Below are 22,732 nucleotides of genomic sequence, written 5' to 3'. Positions count from 1 at the left end.
TGCCCTTATGTGTCATTTGTGTGTAAAAAGAAAGCATGACTAATAGTCTTTGCAGATGTACTTCCTGTAGGAGGTTTCGCAATCATTAAAAGGCGTAGCCGACTGCGACTACAATTCCTCCGAGTATTCGCCCACATGTCACCGTGGATGATGCATTTCCTGGACAGTGCCGCTGTAAACGCACTCAGGCTAACTCTTAAGACCGACATTAAGGGTAATGTGCTTGGGTTTTTCAGGATAATTTGGCAATGGGGAAGGGGGCACTGAGTATCAAGCGCTTCAGTGATGTGCGATACTAAATCAATCTCAATCTGAGCATGTCCACTAACTCTCGTCTCACTGCACTGCCAACATATTGAGCAGACGTCTTACTGGATACTGGAGTAATCCAATAAATACTGCATCATGGGGATACCATTATGCGCTCATTTGCAGAGATGCAAAGCATTCCCTTTGAGATAATATGCAGCCAGTCAATAACTCAGAACCCATGCACCCTCGCTTTCTGCCCCAAGTCCACATTAGGTTTATGGAGGAAATCAGATGAAAGTTTTGTTTTAAGTCTCACAGCTGGAAGAAGAAAGGGGTCCTGCTTATCCTGAGTACAACAGCAGAGTGAATAAGAAGGTCGTATCGTTCAATCTGAGCTAAGGATTTTGTTACACTGTCAAATTGGGGAGAGACTGAAAAGGCAGAAGATAGTCTTGGAGTGCCCGGGAGATGCATAATTTTTGCTTTCTCTCGTTGCCTTTCTGAAAGGAAATGGGCTTAGGAATTCAATCAGCTTTGGAGAGCCAAAGCTGTATGTGATCCAGCTCCGCCTTGGTGTCTGTGTCCTGCGTATGCGAATGAAAAGAAAAGAAAAGAAAAGAAAAAAATAGATCAAACAGAGGGAAAAAACAACAACAACACGGAGACATTCAAACTGCAGCCGAGCGTAAACATAATGCAGTGCCATTTCAGAAAACAGACACGGAAGTCCTTGCTGTGAGCACCTAAATTACTCTGTCAGGAAATGGAAAGAAAATTAAACCTACAAAACTTTTTTACAAGAACATGTCTTCTCACCATCTGGCTCAAGCGCTTCAATCTCCGTTACACCTTTATGCTGTTGGCTCAACACAAGTGAACACACCGAGAGGCGCCGTATTGATCCAGTCGTATATACCCCCGTTTTTATTATCTCCTCTCCCATCCAAAGGCAGCTTTCCGCTTTGATAGCACCACTGTCGTAAAAAAGCATAAATTCTCAAGCCCATTTGCTGTGAGGGGGTGGATAAATGGATGTGAAATCAAGCCTTGAAAAGCCAACATGGCATGGTGGGGAATTTTATCCTGAGCTCATTAGGAAAAGCATGTTTTCTTCTTCGCGTACGGCAATGTTGCACAATACGCTGATAGAATTCCCCCCCCCCCCCCCCCCCTCTTTGGCTCCCACATTTTCATGAATGCGTTTTTAATTGGGAATGTTTGTTTGGTCTTTTGTTCTGTGGATATTCCTTGGCACACGAGCCGTGGGAGAAATCAAGCCTCAGCTTCAGCTTGTCAAGCTAACAGTGGGCCATAGAGGAGGTGAGGAAGAGGGTTCCTGGATCTTCTCCGTGCTTCATGACACTGGGGCAGCTGTGTGTCAGGGAGACCAGAGTAAATAGGGCTGTGTGGAGTCACAGAGCTGCCCTGATCAAAGCCGTCTCTCTCAGTTTGCTGTCACACTTTCCAACGTCGTCTCTGTCGCTCCTCTGCCCAGGCTGCGTCGGCTGGCTGGCTGACTGACTGACTGACTGGCAGAGGCACTGGGGCTGGCGTGAATGGGAGATAGCCCCGAAAGATAAATTTTGAAAACACTGTCTGTCTGCGGCGCAAACTGTTGAACCCTAATCAGTTTTGGAAAGTGCAGTAGGCTGGAATTCACAATCTTTCCTTTAAGATTTACTGTTGTGTCAAGGAAAAAAAGCTGCACAGGTGAGAGATGGTCCAGTGGAGGAGCAGCATCTGTTATTTTCTTTGAATATACCTGCACCAGCGCTCACCCACCTCAGTCTCCACTCTTCCATGTATGAGAAAGCAGCACACGTGGAGAAATAAAAATAAAAAAAGCCTCGAGGTGCATTGTTCCAACAGGTATGCTAATAAGATTCACTAGAAGAAGGAATCTCTCCCTTAGCTTTCTTTTCCTCATGGATGTGCCACGCCTCAGGGGACTGCTATGCATATATTATATTACTGCACATGGATTAGCACGAGTTTGTGGAGGCATATGCATGTGTGTGTGCTTTTGCATCAGTATGTTTGTGCAGATGCTCAATGTTGCACGCCCTCAGAGAAACACATACCCACAAAAGATGCTCGGAGGTCTTGATCTCCCTACCTGGGCATGTTTTATTCCCTCTCCCTCTCCCTCCTCCTCCTCCTCTGTACATATTTTACCAGAGCTGCAGGCCATCTCCAATTAGAAGAACTACACCACTCCCCCACTGCAGCTTGAGCCCAGTGTGCATATCTTGCCCTCTTTCCCACATGGTGGGATCGCAGTGAGGTGATGCGTGACTGCTCATGATTGAGCCCTCTTTGGCTAACAGGTGCTATCATCTCTGCAAACCTTCGGCGGCGCCTGGCGCTCATAGCCCCGACAAAAAGTGTAACAGATGAACAAATGTATAAATTATCTGATCACAAAGAGAGGCGCAGCATGAAATCCCAGACTGAGAGAACATTCAAAGTGGACTTCAGGATAAGAGCTGCAAAAAAAGAAAAAGTGCTGAGTTTCACAGGCGGAGGTGGTTTCCTGGGTTTGTGTAGGCAAACCCTGGTGATTTCCAGCTCTGTTGGCCTGCACTGAATCAGTCTGAAGACATCAAATCCACACTGCGTTTTGATAAATGAAGTAGCCCAGCCTTAAAAAAAAAAAAAAAAAAATCCTGTCCTTGAATTAGGTTGGGTTTTTGGGAGTGTTTGCTTCTGACAGACTCTGTAAAAAAAGAGAAGCCCAGAAATAACCAAAAGCCCTCTTCATTCATCAGAATGACACATCTCTTTTGGCCTATAATTTGGATAGGGGGACTGGGTGCTCGATAAATCTTGTGAGACATCTAGTGAGAGTCTGGGTCTGTTGCCTGTACAAGGTCTAAAAGCTCACTCCTGCCACATCCTCCTCCTTATCGCTCTCTCCACTTTGCTACAACATCCTCCTCCTCCAGGTTTGGCCTCCACTTCCCTCCCTGCAAATCACAGTCTTTGCACCTGTAACCCCTGGGTGAGAGATGATTACACCTTCTGAAGCAGAAATTGAACCGGGAGCTTGGCCCTGACCTCACTCACACACCTCCACCTCCACCCACCTTGACTAACAAATGTGTGCAAACACCAAAACAACAATCATTTAACAGACGGGACTGAAATGGGGCGAATACCTGCTGTATGGCATACATACACTTCAAACATCATGTCAGTTCAACTTAACAGACATGCTCCTGTGTTGTGTTCGTTGATGAACACATGCAACATGCCACTCCTAAATCCCCCAACCACCCGAAGCTGTTTGGAGCTAGCGGGACAGCGGACCAAAGGCTGCAGTTTCTAATTCACTAAGCCCTGAGGCTAAATGACAGGTAGTCAATGGCTTGCTTCTCTGCATGCTATATCTCCCATGGAGTCAGCAACAAACTCATTTCCCCCACCAGAAAGGACCACAAAGACTTCCCGAGCCTCCCTATAGTTCGATTGGCGAGCGGAGATGTAGAAAAAGAGAAATAGGTATAAACAGCAAGGGGAGATTGAGGTTGAGGGCAAGGGGAAGAAAAAAAAACGGGGGAAAGATGTGATGGATTGAAAAGAAGAGGAAGGGCGGTTTGAAGTGAGACGAGATAGCGTCAAGGCGGGGGGAAAGAAGAGAGAGAAGGGAGGGGGTGGTGGGGGTTACTGAGAAAGCGACACACTTTCCGGGCTTATTTACACGTAGCTGCCAGTATGACAGGTAATTTGGGCAAATTCTCCACAGAGCCTGCAGCAGACGGCGGGGGGATAAAGACGAAAGAAGAGAGCAAAAGAGAGAAAAAAGAGAAGGGAGGGGAGAGGGAGGGGAACGAGAGAACAAGCACCGAGGGGGGACGTGCGCAGACTACCTGACACGGCCTGAGTTGGGTCTGAGAGCAAGACAGCAAATGGGTTTCCAGATTCCAATCAGGAGAAAGGGGTGGGATGGGAGGGTGGGGGCGAAGAGGTGGAAGGATGAGGGTGTGTTCGAGGGAGGAGGAGGGTGAAACAGGGGCGGAAGTCATCCTGTTGACAGTCTGATCATTTTATTTATCTGCAGCAAGGAAGAGATATCAAAAGCACTTTTTAATTCAATTTCTCTTTTCCTGTTGAGGCTGAAAGATCAAGCAGAAGGCAGGAACAGATGAGGCAAAAGAAAAGACAGGGAAGAAAAATATATATATATAAATATATATATATATATATCCAGACCTCCCGATTTATTCAGGCTCTGATTTATTCACTTGTTTGTCAAACGCGTGCTGCGTGTGCGCGTATGTGTGCGTTGCTGTGAAGGCAGGTGTGGGTGCATGATTCCGTGTTCATGTGTGCGCTCTCCCTCGGTGCACTTCACATCAGGGCGAAGAAAGACTGTATTTATAGAAAGCTCTTGTTCGTGTTCGGCACATGGCTGTCTGTCAGTGCTCAGAGCCAATTAGAAAACACTTGTTAATGGAGCGAGCGCTCCCCTTCCCGTCGCCATGTGTGTGTGTGGGTGTGATGACTTTATTCTCCTTCGCAGTGACAGCAACAGAGGTGTGGACGACAGTAACAGAGATAACAATGAAGGAGATAACGAGGCGTTTGTCCCTGTGGGTGGAGGTCCCCCTCAGCTGCACTGGCCCCTCTGCTGCCTTCCACTTCCTGTGGTGACTCAAGCTTTATAGGCAGAGGAGCGCTTACCCCGCGTTGACCTTTTCACCCCTGCGTCCTCATGCGCTCAAAGCCTCAAGCATCACAGACGTGACCCATCCTTCTCCTGTCACACGCATACACGTGCAGATGCAGCCGTGAGCGCGTGCTGCACACACATACATGAACGCTGTGGTGCACATGCACCAACGCAGATTTATTATTACTCATACTGAGTAAAGACCTGGTTGACAAATGTGCAAGTACGCATGCACATGACAGCTACACATTTACACACACACAAATGTCTACACAAAAACATTCTAACCTTTTAATCCAAGCACGCCTACTCCAGTTACACACCATCTGAACCCCCAATGGCTCCATCCAAAGCAGCATGCCCTGCGCTAGTCAAGAACTCTCACAGTTTATGACACAGTAAAAGAGGTAGAGCCAGCACACAAGAGCGAAAAGGCAGAAGGGGTCAGTATGAATGAATGGGGAGTAAATGGGTTGAGGGAGGAACACCCAAAGGAACATACCTGAAAGAATGGAAATGGAAATAGGTTTTTAAGAAGACATATGCTGATGAGGACAAAAAACAGTCAGGCCAGATCTGGAGGTGAGCACAGATTCCAGAAGAGAGTGCAGGAGGGGGGTGAGGGTGGGCTAGGGGGTGGTGAGTTGAAGAATGAGTGCAATGAAATATAATCAAAGACAGTGAGAGAAAGGATTACCTCCTTTGCTTCAGTGGAGTATGTAATTGTGGTTAAAAAAAAAAAAAAAAAAACACACACACACACACACACACACATACCGTGACTCGCTGTGACAACAAAACATAAATGTGCCGCAGAGAGCCGAGTGTGATGCTGGGAATTAGCAGCAGTGATAAAGATGGAGATAAGAGTGCGAAGATTGGGAGAAAAAGATCCAGCTGATTATCAGTGCTGATGATAACAGTGTGTTGGTGGCTATCATAATGAAGGTGGTGAGGATCAAATGTGGCATAATGTCTACATGACAAAAAAAAGAAAAGAAATAAAAAAGATGACTTGATTAAAATTGCTACCGATGCCAGTGGTGATACTGTAGTAGTTTTTTGTGGGCACAATATTAATCACAGAGATTCCAGATTTTAAATATTCTGCTGCTGTTCAGTATAACATGAAGGCTGTTTTGAACCAATCCCCTTCGGTTCGTCGCATTTGAGAACACAATGCCCCATATGACTTCATGAATATTCAACCACCGATACTGCCCTTGGGTATCAACACTGGTGTCACTCACTTGCTTTTATTTTAAATCTAGTATGACTGCTAACCCAAAAAATTAAATTAGGCCTACATGGCCGCTTTATACCCACGGAAGCGAATTATTACTTTAAGCTTTTAAGCTTTTCCACCCTTCTTCCCCTCAGTCGGCGAAGGTCCCACCCCAACTCTTGTCACCCATACTGATGAGCTGTCCACTATCTAGCCTGAAGCCAAGGTAACCAGCACCCACAGAGGCCAAAGAGAGTGTGGAGAGGAGGATAATGGAAACTGCCAAAATTGATAAATAATTGCACATTTATTACCGAATTCAGAGCGAAAAAGAAAAAAAAAGTGGTTCATATTTTAAAGCTAATGCCATCTAGTGGTCAGTCCAAGAATGACTCCAGTGCCAGACAACAGTGCAGGCTGATTAGTGGAAGGATCTTTAGTTGGGTCCCTGGGTGTACATTGTGTTGACTGGATTAAGAGTATCAGGTGTTGTGAGTGGGGAGGAACTTGGGTCTGAGTCGCTGCATGATTATTTGATCCTCATACATGCAGTATATCAAATTGTACAGTATTGTTCAGCATGTTTTGACAAACTTAAGCTGCACCAGTAGAGGTGTAGGCGGTCCAGTTGTATTCAAAGAGTACAATACCCCTTAGGGAGTGCCACGAACACTTCATCCACAATTACAACACAATTAGTTAACTTTTAATCATCTTGAATTTCTTTCTCATCTATTTTAACTTTGCCAAACTAGGCTGTGTTCCATATTTGCATATGAAATCTGCTGTATATAAAGAGAGGTGCATTATCATTATTATTAATAAGCTCTTTCATATGATTGATAACTGCACCAGTTGTACCCTCAGCAAATGATATATGCCTCAGAACAGTTTCAACATTACAGAAATGAAACTTTACACATGCACAAGCAGGATAAGAAACAGCTTAATGAGCTACGAAAATGTATTATGAGTAGTATTATTTTAATGTCAGAATTTGCATAATGTAGGTTTCAGGTACACATGTACCAGTCTGATTGGGTTGTCTCTGTACCACTAACTGGAAGCTCCGTTTGGTGACGACCGTACTTACGCCAACAAAGCTTTGATTAACTGGTCTTTACTCTGACCCCAATCTTAGAAAAGCCCAGATATGCCCTAACTATGCGTTGCTTTAAACAGGTAATGTATGGCAAGGTCATCCGTCAACCCTGCGTAATTAACTGGGTGGCCTGAAAATGCGCCTTTAGGATACCATTAACCCGTGCTAGCCTAACAAGGCTGTGCAAACACAGACTAAATACACCAGCAAACACACATCTGTGGCCAGAGTGAGTGGGAGAGTGGAGAAGAAAATCCATTTCATGAATATTGGATTTCATTATGAGGGTGAAAAAACAGCTTTGCTCTGGATCATTCTTTAATGACCCAAAGTCCACACGCATGAATCTTTTAGTAGTGGCTGTCTGTTTGATATGGGGGGGAAGGAATAAGAGAAAAAAGGAAGAGCAGAGCCATTTCCCCAGTGGGTCTTGATGGACCCTGAGACAAGACTAGTGTTGAGCACCTGGATCATGGACTCAGATAGTCTTTTGGACAGGTAGGTCATCCTACCGCAGACAGAAAAAGTGGCCAAAAAGGGGACTCGGTGCTCAGACACACTTGTTGCAGATTATTATATTAATGGAAACCAAACAAGACAAACTGATTTTGTGTCTGATCTTAATGTCCAAACTTTTTTTTCTTTCTATGTTTTGAGTCTGGGTATATTTCGGGTTGTTTTCAACAGGAGAGTTAAGGCTTGCGGCTGAGAGCTTTTCCTCCCCTCCAGACTAATTCTCACTGATTGGCCGAGAGGTCAGACTCCTCACTTTACTCCTCTCCTCACTCAAGCCACTAAACTCCACCACCCTTCAGTTCGGCTTGTCGCTAGCAATTAACAAAAAACTCACCTTTCTGGTCAGGCTGAATTTTCACAGACCCAATTTTCTGAGCACCGACACAACAGGCATGACTCTGATTTGTATTCAGCTCAAATTCAATTCCTGGATATTTTCTTTTCTTTCTGTCTTATTTGGGAAATGGAGGGTTGTCATATTCAATATATTTAGTCCAAAAATATTTTCATTTGCTTTCTAACAAATTCTCCTTCAATCAATCAGTGACTCAGGGCTGGTTGACATTATGAATAACTGCAGGGAGCACTGGGGAGAAATGGAAATAAAGACAACATGCAAGGGAACATGGTGTAAGTTATTATTAGTCAGCGAGGGACTGCAGATCTGATCTGTCAGCTTTAGTCACTTTGTGACTCTGCTGCTTAAATCAGGATTTTGGGTTTATAACAAGACACATCTGTATTCAATGATACAACCCAGGATATCTAAAAGGGAATATATGAGATCGAAAGGAGAGTGTGTACACGGGATCAAAAGCTTAGAGCTGATGTGGAAAAATTAAACATTACTAATCACTTGTAATTACAATAAATGCCACATCGGTATTTCTCTATTGAATTCTTTTCCTGCAGTTTGCGGGGAAGCTACTGTTCACCTATTCTGGAGCTACTTAAAATCAGCAGCTCCAACCCAAGTTGCAGGTGGAGTAACACAGGCATGAAATGACTGTGGCAACCAACCTGGCAGAGCTAATAAATAAAACAACCAGCCCCAGCCAGACACTGTGCTCCATATGGTGTGCTTCTGTCTCAACCAACTCTATCTGGCTCATCCATCCTTTGTGCAGAGCACAGAGCATCCCAGGAGTGGCCTTACCCTTTCCAGACCAGCCAATTACTTCTTGTGTCGCAGGATTCTTCTCACCTTCCACTTTCTTATGAGCAAGAACCATCACAGGTGCTGCAGCCCCCTCCTGACCTTCTTACAAACAGGATTAATCAATTCCCCAGACTTTATGCAAGATGGATCCATTCAATGTCACCCGAAAATCAGTGGTGTGCAACACAGAGTCCAGGGCCCCTGTGGAGGGTGCATGTGTATGGAACTGTCGAATGAAAAATATCTTTAATGCAGGTTTTTTTTTTTTTGGAAAGGCATATTGTCCTTGCTCTGCAGTCCTTATCACTGCCAATGCCGTGTTTTGTTGTGAGGAAGGTGTGTCCTCCAACACACATGGATCCCTCACTGGCTTCCCATTAGCCAATATAAAATCTGTTCAATGGAGATGGCCAAGCTGGAATCACTGCAATCAGAGATCAAATCTGCATCTCTGAAATGGCTGGCAAATGTTTTTCCTCGATGTCACGCCAAAATCCCTTGGGTGGATTAATAAATAACAATTTCACACATTTTTTTTTAAATTTCTTTTTTTGTTCGGAACTATCTGCAAAATGACTCTTTTTTTTTCAAATTATGAGTCACTGCACATACCCTTTGTGTTTTTCAGTGTCCTTTTTTATATATATTGACCTAAAAGGTAATTAAATGCTATTTGTGAGGTTAGGTCATGTTCTACTGAGTGAGGTAATGACCATACCACTATTTATGTATATGAATAACATAAGACTGGGCAATAATTAAATATTATCATATGTCAACTTTTGCAGACAACAATACTATCATATCCTGTTTCATTTTACATATTAACCGCAGTGGATTTAACAACTAAGAAAATAATTTGACATCTTGTGGTTGAGGAGTTTCGTCTGAATATAAGTGGATTCATAGAAATATTTGCCATATTTAGAGCTATGTTGAAAACAGAAACATTGTGACACTGATGACAGCCGTGTTGTCTACAGCCCTGCAGTAATGTCAGATTGTGATCATGGAGAGTATTTTCACCAACATCTGCTGTGATATACCTTTAGTCAGACTCCTGGGTGGTGTCATCCTCTAACAAACCTGACATGAATGAAGTTATTAATATCTTACACGCATTCAAATTGAATGTGCTGCAAAGGGAGTATGATAGAGGGGGCAGCGCAGCAGGGGAGGCACAGCTTTTATTACAAGTTGTAAAGGATGTGGCGCTCCCCAGGTAATCAGGGCTGACACAGAAGGTTGACAACTCTGATGGTGCTCCTTATCACCTCTGTCCATATCCCTTTTAGGCATCAAGTTGCCCCAGAAAACAGTGAAGAGAGGGCCTCGAGTGGGAGCTGAAAGCAGGCAGTAGCGATGGGTGAATGGGCACAGTGAGAAAGCCGGGGGGTCCCTGGGGCTGAGCACCAAAGCATAACTTACTGAACACAAACTGGCTGGCTGTTACATTATAATAAATGTGGCGCTAGTGTAATGCAATTCTATCCACTTCCATGTCTGACTGTGTAATTGCTGTCCTCTGAATTGAAATGTTGCCTTTTCAAACACACGGCTTTTCAAAGGCATTCAGTCTATATGGCTTGACAAGTTGTGTTGTGCCATCTTTGCTTTCAGCCTGTTCGGCACACTTGTATGAAAGAGAATCTCTGCTCATTTAGAAATCCTTGCCTTAAAAAACATCACTGTGCTACATCAAACCACACTGTCAAAGTGCTGACAACAGACATCTATATACTTGAGAATAAAAAACCACGCTGTGATGCAGGGAGCAGAAATGAGGCGTTAAATGACAGACACCGGCTAAAGAGCTTCTTATTCAGTACATGATATCAAACATATTTGCGTAAGTGCATCAAATTCAACCACTTCAAGTTTTAGTGACTTGTTCTAATAAAGTTAAACCCATTACGTGCAGTATATGATGTCATTGCATTAACAGTGGGGAATAATTGACCCTTAAGGCGAGTCGTGTGACAGCATCATAACTCGTCACATTAATTCACCACTCAAAAGCAGAAAAGAAAAATCTAATTAGAGGGAAATCAATAGCAGGAGCACAATTTCTTCCAACAATTCTCAATTCATAAATGTTCTGAGGGGCTGAAATTAAATGCATGATTTTGCTGAAACTTTCTGCTCTATAGTCCATCAACTGTTTTTTTCCCCCTGTCCCATAAGAAAAAAAAAAAAAAAAAACCTAATAGAAAGCCACTGTCACTAAGACTTGATCATGATGGATTCATGAGTGGGTGAATCACACCGGCCTGATTGAGAAAACACCTGCACTGTCTGCCCCACATTTGTCATGTCTGATTTAGCTGCCTCCCAGCACTGTCCAAATCAATTCTGATTACAGCTGTCAAACCCAAAATAACAAACAAAGGTAAGTGAAGGTTTGATAAAGCAGATATTTACAAGGAATAGGGCAACATGAAGCCTAATAACAAGCGTTGAATTGGGCTGTTTATCTTCTGTGCTTCAGATATCTGATTTAAATCTTCAATATTGTGGGTCCTGCTCTGACATCAGTCTGATAACGATTTTGTTTTGTTGTGCGGCAAAAAAACATTAAAAAAAAAAAAAAATCCTGAACCTTCTCATGTTTTATTTTACATTGGTGGCCTGTCAACACATCACAAGTGACCAGATTTTCATTTTAAAGTATCGTTAAAAGACATCTCTATCGTGGATTTTTTTTTTTTTTTTTTTTACCCGTCTGTGTCCTCAGAAATATTTAGTTTTTTAAAAAATGCACTGGAACAGACTCAGTGGAGCCTAAATCAAGAAATTCATTTCTATAACGTCAACAACTCCAATAACTCTTATCGTGTCTCGGGGTGCAGCAGTTGCTGTCAGGTACAGATATTGACTTGTCAGCAAAAGTGTTATATTAGAGTACTGTTGCCAAACATTAAGCAGCTAATTGCCCTTTTCTGACACCTTCATTATTTCCTAATGGAATTGGAGGTCGGCTGGCCAGATAAAGGTCACATCGATACAGTGGGTACCCCCATGATGGGGAGAGAGTACAATGTTTGCCGTGACAAAATGATTTTCACCGAGTCATTTCAGAAGGGAGGCTGGCTAAACTGGTTGTTTTTATGTACTAAATCTACTTCTTGGTGCTTTAAGGACTACATTTGATCAACATATCAAACACAGCATTAAACCCAGAACGCCGAATGACCGGAAATATCAGCTTCAGGCAATCATAATTTATTGATGCATTTACATTTCCTCTAGTATTGTAATAACTGCTCCATCTAGGACACCATGATGTGAGATCTTAATTGGAAATTTGACTTGCATCTCCGGAATTATACTATGCATTTTAATGAGTACAATTTGGCCAAATTCCTCCATATTTAGTGCGGCTCCCACACAAGAGGGGGAGAAAAAAAAGTAATTGACATGTGTTTTTGAAGTGGCACGGTCTTGAAAAGTCTAAAGAAACTGATTTTTGAGGAGAATTTGGAAATTATACTGGCAGCCAAGGAATTATATTACACAACAAATCAGATAGCATTATTCAGCCACATCCATCAGTGAATAAAGAGGGTGAAATGTAATTGAAGAACAATTTAAAAGCATACCATATCCTTGAAATGTCATGAATAATGTCTGGAGTTGAATATTGTCCTCACATCCACCCCAGTGCAGGTCCAAGCACTAATGGAATTTCACTTTGTGCATTACAGGGCTGGGGAGGACGGCGCAGGCTTTTAGCATTATCCAGCCTCACATCTAATTAGTGAAATATCATAACACAATCAGCAGCATCTTCTCCCAAACCCAATTAATGCCCTATTTCAGTAATCAGAAATCTTTCCGTACATCCCACTTACGACAATGGTGCACCTGTATTACAAGTATGATACTTTGTTGAAAAAAATGTACATATATAGGTATATAGTATATTGTATGTGTCATCCTTTGATTCAAAATGTGTGCGTCAAATTGGAACAGCAAAACACCCAGAGGGCACAGAGAGAGGAATCAAAATCTTTCAAGACACTGTGGAGCATTTCCTGTAAGTCCATTTACGGGGCTGTCACAGCCAAATCCTTGGTGAAATTCTAGCCTAACTGAGTCTTTACTGTCAGGATGTCGCACTAATATGGACACTTTATTACAAGAGAATCCCACCGGCACCTTCACAGCAGGAGCCGGGGCCATGTGTCAGCCTTTAATGACAGGGGGGGTGATTGTGGCATGTCTCAGAATCGCAGCACAAGCTCTGCGTGGAGGGCAAACACACCGAGCTCCGTCTACCAAGGGGAATGGTAAATTATGTGATTTTCCAAGTAGCAACACCAATATTGGTATTTGATTACTGTATATGCTGACAATATTAAAAAGAGAGTCCCAGTGTAACGTTTTATAACCTGTGGATTCTTGACAGGCTCCAAACCACTTATCATGATGTGGGATCAGTGCAGGAGCGTCTTATTAGAGGTGTGCTGTCTTGCTGGAATGACTCCCTAACCAGTAGCATATCACATTAGCACCAGCTCCTTAACGCCGCAATATCACACAAGTGACCCTGAAACAATTTTACTACTCCCACTCACAGCAATATCACCCAAACAGTTTTCATTGGCAGGATAAACCTGCCATGTTTTTTTATCCCACCTAATCATCTGCCTGCGAAATCAATCCATCTCGATCACTGCCTGTTGCGGGTCTTTGAGTCCCTCCTCCCCTTTCCTCCCTCACACCATCTGTCTCTCTTCCCTCGCTCCCTCCCAGCAGCCCTCCTTCAATCATTTTTTCATAACTCCTCCATCTCTCTGGCCTGTCCACCCTCATGAGCTCCCTCTGTCTTTCCCCCCCACTCCTGCTGCTCCCCCGCTCGCAGTATTAAACATACATATCATGCTACACGCGCCGCATGTAATGTGCATCTCGTGCGGGCAGATTTCATGGCAATGCGGGAACATATCAGCTGATGATTGGAGTGCAGTGGCACTGACACCGGCCACGCCTGATTCACAGCAACACGTTAGTCGTCTCAGCTGCTAGCCCGCTCATTATCATTTAGAACTGCTCCCTGCACAAACTACACACCCACACGGTCTGTCGCTAACTCCTGACAGGAATTAGAATTATGTGAAAGTCAGGAAGAGAGAGATTCTTACAGTCACCATTATGTAGTCCGGGGGCCCAGCCTCTTACATGCCTTTTTTTTTTTTTGTTCCCATAGGAGACAATGTTGGTATGTGGTGCTCGTTAGCACACCCTGTGTCGCTTCTCCACCCTTCACTCATGCCTTCTCTCTCTGTGTCTATTAAAGTCTGGGACACAATTATCCCCATTCTCTGTCTCTCTCTTTCACCCTCCATCTCTCTCGCTCACTGTGAATGAGAGTCTGGAACACAATTACCCCTGTTCTCTCTCTCTCTCTCTCTCTCCCTTTCCCTCACTCTTTTACTTGCACTTTATTCATCCCTCCCTCTCTCCATCCTTCTCTCCACCTCTTATGGCTTCAGGAGAAGTCTGTGAAGGGAGCAGCTGCTGAAATATTTATTGATCTGTTTTCCTCAGTTTTATTTATTTCCCTCTCTTCCCTCTTGCCCTCCCTTCCCCTCCGCGCAGACCCAGAAGCACCTCCAGCGCCACAAGATGTCAGAGGCAGCGGAGGGGCTGAAAATCCACAACATGAAACCATTATTTAGCATTTGTTGCACCCAGTAGTTTTACCTGTGTAAACAAAACAAGAGGTGCGAGGGTCGGATGAAGGCAAATGTGAGAACAACAACGGAACAGCGACAGCGAGAACAGATGCGGCGCAGATTGAGCCGTGAGACAGGTGAATTGTTCAGCACATATTTGATGCCGGCATCCGCTGCAGGGGGTTGTTGACAGGAAACACCAAGGTGCTGCTCTCTTATTTTTGTTTTAGAGAGTAAAGGAAGTTATACACAACTGGAAGCTACTGAAGTAGTAGTAGTCATGGCAACAATGCCCTGAGCAATTATAATTACAATGGTAACAGTGTTAGCACTGGACTAAATGGATTCACAGATGAATCTGACGTTATCTCTGCGTAATTAAAGGGCTTCCGTGCTATCGTATATGTCCCTGTGGTAAATATCAGGGCGGCTAACCAGGAGTTCTGAGGTGACTCCAACAGAGAGCCATTCAGCGGTCGTTTGAAACTAATGTTTTTTTCCAGCCTTGTGTTGTTGCACAAATGATTAAACTTACACAAACACACACACAAACACACACACACAAAGGGAAGGATCACACACATAGACACATGCAAACATTCAGACGCAAAACCCACACATACACAAAGCTAAGTCCCATCACCAGGCATGGCCTGCATTAGTGCCTAAGCCTTTTCCATTGATTCGCCGGCGAGCTCCTTGTCTTTTGGTAATGAGGACAGGGAGAGAAGCGGGACCCTCGTCCCTCCCGGCTCCCCTAGGACAAGCAGCCAGCACTAATCTGAATTGTGTTTCCAATGATGCTAACTCCCTGGCACAAAAAAGACTAGAAGCAAGAGGAACAGAGGAAGGAAAATCACACAGCGCTCTCTCTCCCCCCCTCTAACAGTATTCATTCCTCTTAAATGTGAAACATCTGCACATCACCAAACAAGAAAACATCTCTTTTTCTCCCTCTCTTTTTCCCCGCAGACAGCTCAATCTGCAGTGTGAAGTGAAGCCTCGAAAAACCAAAGGGAAGAAATTTCCACTCTGCTGAGGCTTATTCGATTCCCCCTATATGAACGCTATTGAAAAGAAATCAATGAGAGATTTTAATATCCATGCTGAGGTGTATATGTATAACGATGTCCCTTCTTCTCCCTCATGGCTCGGCTCCATTGGTTTCCCATTGATTTAACGCCCGCACCTTCAGCGGGCAAATAGTTGATATTCATCTTCCCAGCGGCCCGAGTAAAGGAGCTATTCCACAGTGTCTGCATGCATACGTTTATTTCTCTGTGAGAGCATGTGTGGGTGTGCGTGCGTGTGTGTCCCCGCGTGGGCAGTGGTTGATGTGAGTACATGAGCCACCACTTATCCCTGCTTCTACAGCCACTCTGCTCCCTCTTGAACGATCCTTCCCTTACACTAAATAAAACATAACCCTTTTTCATTTGTTACACTGAGAACCCACAGCTCATATTCATATTCACACCCGGACCGACACAGGTCTTTAAGCTGGGACTGGGACATGGGGAGGACGAGGGGAGGTTGTAACGAAGCGGATTACTACAGTAATTAAACACAGTATAACTACCTGTCCCGAGTTGAAAGCGGTCCCAGTTCCTTTCCATTACACTGAACTCCATATATTATAACTGTAATTATAATTGCAAACAAGCCTTGCTGTAATCATTATTTATGACACTGACACTGTGTGTAATTGCCAAACCCCAGAACCAATATGTGAGGCCCAGTGAAGTGTTTATCAAAACCGACAGGAGAAATCTCAAGGGCAGCGAATTGGTCCTGCATCCTCCTATCGTCCACGGCAACACAGCGGCTAAACCGTCCTCGAAGGATTTGGACCTGTGACCTCGCGGTCACCGCTCTTGCCAGAGAGCTGCTAACACAACGAGATGCAGGGTTCAGTTTCAGCCTGGCAGGTTGCTGGGGTCACTATAGCTCGCGGGGTTATAGATCTCTGTCTTGCCTGTAATTGGAAATGCTGCAAAAACCCATGTAGCCAGGGCACAGCACACATGAATACGGCTCAAAATTACTCACTTTCCTGCTCCTTCGGTATTGCTATTCATACGTGCCACATTTTAAATAGACAGTTTAAGCTTCTCCTTTTAGGGATGGTGGTTCAGACTTCCCAGAGCCAGGTGCATTAGTTTCAAACATTTATTTTTATTTATTTATTTATTTTATGAGTACCACGATCGCTTGCACTTGCTCAAGCGATCCTCTTTGCTGTTTTTATTGACCTGTTGTCTACGTGTCTATCTTCTCTTTGGTGTCTTAGTTTTTGCCACGCTGCAAGCCAATTTTCCCATCTGGGAAAATAAAAATGGAACTGAATGGGTTGTATTTTACAGCCCTTGATGTTGATCCTTAACACCTTGAAAGTAAAAAAAAACCACCTTGAAAGTAAAAAAAAAAGAAAAAAAAAAGGAAATGCTGTCAGTGGTTGCAAGGTAGGACATGATTCTTTGTGCTGAATTCCCATGGTTGAGGCCATGATAACATGTTTCACTTTTAAATTATCAGTTGTGATTTAGGTCTTTAAATAGCTTCAGTAGGTAGTATTTTCCTTTTTCACAAAACTCTGACATATTTTCAAAATGTTTCAGCTGCTTTTAGGTTGGGAAATATGTAATTTAATCTCGCCCTGTAATAACTTTATCACACTGGAATATATCAAAAGTAATTAAAACTGAATGTCTCATAATGCTTCTCCAGTACACCATGCTTTATTCACCATACTATTATCTTTCTCAGGTAACTGACAAGTTTTAATTTTCGATTCTCGACCATTAACCAGCATTAAGTTCCTGTACCACACCAAACTCACCTATTGTTTTTTCTGCCCCAGCTCTTCTCTGCCAGTCACTGGATTATATATTTTAAGATACTGTATTGGCTCTATTATATATATGAGGAATAGATTCAGTGGAAGATACTGAATGCACTGCACCACAGGCCATCGTACATCAGCAAGAGAAACAAGAGAAGAAAGTAAATCCCAGAGGGACAACATCCACACCACAGATGCAGGCTGGTTGAACCTCCAACCCTTGTCCCCGAGGCTCTTGAGACCAAATCCAGGCCCTCTCACTCCAACACTTGCAGATAAATAAAACCTGCCAAAATGGCAGCGCATTTCTAAGCCAAACATGGAGAACAACAGCACACACAAACCATGGATTTCAAAGGGAGGGAGAAAAAGCAGAGGCCCCTCCAGAATAGGAGCGCGAGGCATCTGTTGATGCTGGCATCTCCCTTCTCTTCATCCCCAAGCCAAAAATGGCGATCCAGTCGAGTGTGTGTGTGTGTGTGTGTGTGTGGGTGGGTATGTGTGCGTGTGTGTCTGTAAGGGGGCAGGGAAGAAGGAGGGCGGCTACATGCTAACATGTGCAATGCGCATTGACCCCACTTGGCCCCCATATGCTGCTGAAACAAGAATGATGGTGGGCTACAAAGCCACCCCGCCTGTCCCTGCCCTGTACATTTCCTCTTCCAGAACCTCTAGCACAGCAGCGCACGTCTGTGGGAAGACCCATCTGCTGGACCGTTTGAACATTAGGAACATTTACTGTAGATACAGCAGTGTGTAAAAAATGTATTCCCTGCAGTTGAAAGAAATGCACTTCCTTAACCACCTAGACTAAATCCGCTCAGACATAACCTTAAATGTCCTCTGTCATGACCTAGTAGGCGGAGGCACTTTCTCTTGTCACCTTCATTTTTCACTGAATCAATGACGACATCATCATCATGATCACATCTCGCAGGTTTCTGTCACAACAGAAATCCTCCGGGCGAATGGTAAATTGTTTAATTTGTGGCGGAGGTGTGTGTATGTGTGTGTGGATCCCCTCGCAGCCTTAATGCTCCATCATCAGGAACACACAGCCAACCCTCCCAGTGTCTGGTCTTATAGATGAGACGGGATTTGATTAATTGCAGACAGCTTGTGTGCCAGAAATACATAGATATTGTACTGTACGTCTGAGTGGGCGCGTGGCGATCCACCTCTCCTCAGCTATCTGAGCTCTCAGACATTTCGGAAATAGAAGGTGGAGAGTAAACGAGTGAGGGAAAGATACAACAGTTTGCCAGAGGAGTGACCGTCACACAGACCGTGGTGTGGTTGTTGTTTGCGTAGTCAAACACCAAGCCAGTGGGAAGCCTGGGTATGTTCTGCAGCAAAGCTAAAAAAGCCCTTTTCAATCAGGCTGCCACACTGATGAACAGGTATGAAACAAATTTCACTAGGTGTTTCAGGGGGTATTAAAGATAAAATGGCACTCGCTTGTAATAAGTATTTGTCATGCATAATGTGAAGTGGCTAAATGAGTGAATCCGTCAAGAGGACGAAATATCTTCAGATGAATAAAATGCCGTGGAAGCAGCGCAGTCAGTCAGAGGCATGTGGATTATACATCATTAAACGGGCAATAATAACTCACACACAATCTGCTAAACAGTAGTGAGGAAGCATTAAGGCAACCACACACCACAAGCCTGACTCTATGGGGCGCAGATACAAAGGATTATTCCACTGCTGCATGATTTATCAAGCAGCGCGGACGGTGCCCTTTTAACAGTCATGTTCTTCCTTTATAATGCATGCTTTTCACCTTAAAAGACGAATGTGTTGTGGACCTACAGCCACTACGCGCAGCAGGCAGAGTCCCTCTCCAAGATGAATCTGATTCACATTTGCTGCAGTGTGCACGACTCACATCAATATCCAATCATTCCTCGGCTGTGGCCTACATGATTGGACATACCTTCACATCATAGAAACCCACAGGTTTCCAGACGTAGAGGGCTGAGAGCTGAAATGAGTCTCAATATGGTTGTATGGGAGGTTTTGCGTGGTGCTGGGTCCATTGTGTTTGTGTGCTGTGTGTACGTCCTGCAGGGCCGGCCGTCTGCTCTCCGCCTGGTGTGGACGGGGCTTGCTGTGGCAAGCCAACCATGACCAGCTGGGCTCTCCTGCCCACAAGGAGCTGAGGAGCAGGAGGCTATAGCCCGTCTGCATCTGCGGGCTGTTAACCTCACATCTTATTGCACTGACACATCAATTATTGTTATTAAGGGCCAGAGTAATTTATTTATATACTGATTTCCCACAGGATGAAGGCACGACTAATTGAGCCAGGTGTGTGTGTATGTATGCTGGATGGGCTGAGGGAAATTAGAGAGCATGGTGAGAATGCCATGCACAGCTAATACATGGTGGGACATCCCAGAGCATGGATAGCATGATGAAAAATGCAGGAGGATTTTTAAATACTCCCCGGTCAGTGTTTCCCTGTGGACAACAACAACAACAGCAGCAACATAACTACACAGAGTGTTTGTGTTATTCAGACTGAGGCAGCTGAAACCCCTCCTGAATCCAGTGCTTGTGCAAGTTATGTCAACACTGTAAAAAGGCTTTCACCGGAAGGGAATAAAATATGGAGCAGATGAATGTAATTAAAAAATAAAAGAGAATGGCTGGCTGGACTATTCAGCCGGTTAATGTTAGACACCCCCCCCCACACACACACACACACGTCCCCTCTCTCTGTCTGTCCCCCCACCAACTGTCCATCCGTCACCATTTATCCCTCCGTCTCCCTCGACCTTGGTTTTGAAGACAGAGAACAAAACACTGAGCCTCTCTCTAGAGTCTCTCTGCATTGCTTCTGCTCATACTGGATTTAACCACCACCACCACCACTATCACCCCCACCCCTCACTCTTTTTGCACACTGGTGATGCGTCGTGTGCGTGGGATACCGGGCCAATTCACGTCACGTAAAGGAATGTTCACAGAAGACTGGGGATGGGGGAGTCTGCCCCCCTCCCCACCACCACCACCCCTCCTCCCTCTATAGTAAACATCTTAACATGCACCACTCGTTGCTTACACTGAACCACGAGGTTGGCTTGGAGATGAACCTGGCGCTGCGCTCGCGTGCACGCGCGCACACAGGCACGCACACACACACTCGCTATAAACATTCTCATCTGTGTGAGCAAAAGGGAAAGCAGGAGCGCAGTGGCTCAGCAGACACGCGTGATTCACAGGCAGGTAGACAACATCCCCCCTCACCACCACCACCACCACCACCACCCGCTCCTCATCATTAGTATTCACCTCCACAGCCGTTTACAGAAAATGAAAGGCGAGGATACATGCGTATAGAGACGCAGCAGCGCAGCCGTCAGCGGATCAGCAAAGTAGCTCGTAAGAACTTACCTTTCGACAGCAGAACCAGGATCAAGGCAGCAAACGCGTTCCACAAGAGGGGGCAGCCCATGATGGAGTTGAGATTGATTTTCTGCTTGTTTTTGCAGTCAAATGCCTTGGTATTCCTCCTTAATCGCACCGTTGCGGGGAATCTGTGTAGCCTTTAGAAAAAAAAACCGGCCCAGTGGATGAATGTCAACAGCAAATAGTCCAACGCTTCTACATGTGACTGGACGAGAACATCAGTCTTATCCACTTGACTTTTCCTTTTGATGACCCCCGTCGGAGAGAGAGAGAGAGGTAGAGCGAGAGAGAGAAAGAGAGAGAGAGGCGGAGGGGGCTGTTTATCTTCTCCTAGAGTCTCTCAACCAGAAAAATATTAGAGCACCAAAAACAAATATCCCAGACACTTAGTTTGCCTCTCAGTGCCTTGAAGAAAGGAGAAAATATCTTACAAAAAGCATGGAGAGAGAAGGCAGAATTCAAACTGTCCAATGACTTCACATAAATATGTTTTTCTCTTGTTTTCTTTGACAGAGAATGGGACGTGATCTGTGCGTCCTGATTAGTCGCAAGTCGCCACTTGCCTGCTCCAGTACGTCTCTGTTGGTATGCAGCGCGTCTCGTGGCTCCGCACTCAGTGCGTCGCAGGCAGCAGCAGCGAGAGCGAGGCGCACAAGAAAAGAGCTTGATTGACAGTTCAAGGAAGAGCTCCTTTCTCCCAATCACCGGCCCCAAGGAAGGAGGCGGGATTTACGATTGCACCGATGTCCCGCTCGGAGAGGCCGGCCAAGGAGCGGCGGCGGCCAATCGGAGGCGCGCGGTGGGCGGGCAGAGCGCGAGGCGAAGCACGGCGCGGTGATAATGCAATGTGATTTATAGCCAGTTCGGTGTTGCTGCAGTACTCAGAGAAAACAGTTCACAGGGGGACAGGCGGGCATAATAACTACAGGGACAGAGGTGGGGGAGGTGGGGGGCGAACGAGGGGCCGGTGGAGCCGTATGTGTGTCCGGGGATGCATCGGATGAAAAGAGAAGGAGGTATAAATGACAGGTGGTGCTGCTGCTGTTGACCAGATGTTACTCAATTGCCTTAAAATCAATATCGTCAGAGCAGAGGAGGGGGAGGTTGTAAGGAGAGTCAGAGAGCTGCCCTCATACTGGAGGCTGTGGTTGGACTGGGCGGACTGGGCAGATTGTAACAGCACTGCAGAAAACACACCATCTGATCACAGTGCTGACTTAATGGAAGGAAACATTACCCATTCAGGAAGACACTTTATATTTAAGCACGAGCCCTAATGAGCCATTTATAAACATGTTACTCTCTTAGTCTCGCTGCTGCTGCGTAAGGTACTAAAAGCACAAGTAGCTAACAGTTGCCTCTGGTAAAGATCTCATTCACATATAGTGAGCTCATCATCTTGCTTGAAAGATAGAAGCCTGAGACGGACACTGGCTCCTCTCAGGAACCTCACTGCCAGACTGCTTCCTTAATATTTGGTACTTGATCATCACATTGCATCATATATCAGTGGACCCCCGCATCAAAAAGCTCACAATACCCAGTAGGCTCTTTTTTTTTTTTTTTTTGCAATATTTGCTGTATTATTAAAATGATTCTCCCCATGTTAGCTGATATCTATCTTGCTCCACTTTTGACCGATACACTTGTTTCTTTATTCCCCACATAACCAATTAATGCTTTATTACTGCTGAGTGCATGAGTAATAAAGCAGTGATTGCTGATCTACAGTGTTCGGACAGAATTAGAATAAATACTGTGGGGGATAAACCGACTGCTAATCTGCCCCAGATGAAAAATGAAGGGAGATGAACGGGCTAACTCTAAGAAAAGCCTGATTAATGAGTCAGCTAATCAAAGCCCGGCATT

General features: G+C 44.7%; 1 protein-coding gene across 1 annotated transcript in view; it reads right to left on the bottom strand.

Annotated features, from left to right (window-relative positions):
• The window catches only part of iglon5 (IgLON family member 5), a gene marked incomplete at both ends in the record, with an annotated part of 88,061 nt that extends 67,152 nt beyond the window's left edge, over positions 1–20,909 (bottom strand). The window contains one exon of the mRNA XM_083989708.1: positions 20,849–20,909. Within this exon, the coding sequence (XP_083845834.1) occupies positions 20,849–20,909 (61 nt within the window). The remainder of the gene's footprint in view (positions 1–20,848) is intronic.
• Between the last annotated feature and the right edge of the window lie 1,823 nt (positions 20,910–22,732).

Source organism: Trachurus trachurus (assembly GCF_905171665.1).
Source record: "Trachurus trachurus genome assembly, chromosome: 16".
NCBI classification, from domain to species: Eukaryota; Metazoa; Chordata; class Actinopteri; order Carangiformes; family Carangidae; genus Trachurus; species Trachurus trachurus.
The sequence above is the reverse complement of the archived record's forward strand: the minus strand, read 5'-3'. Positions and strand labels throughout refer to the sequence as shown.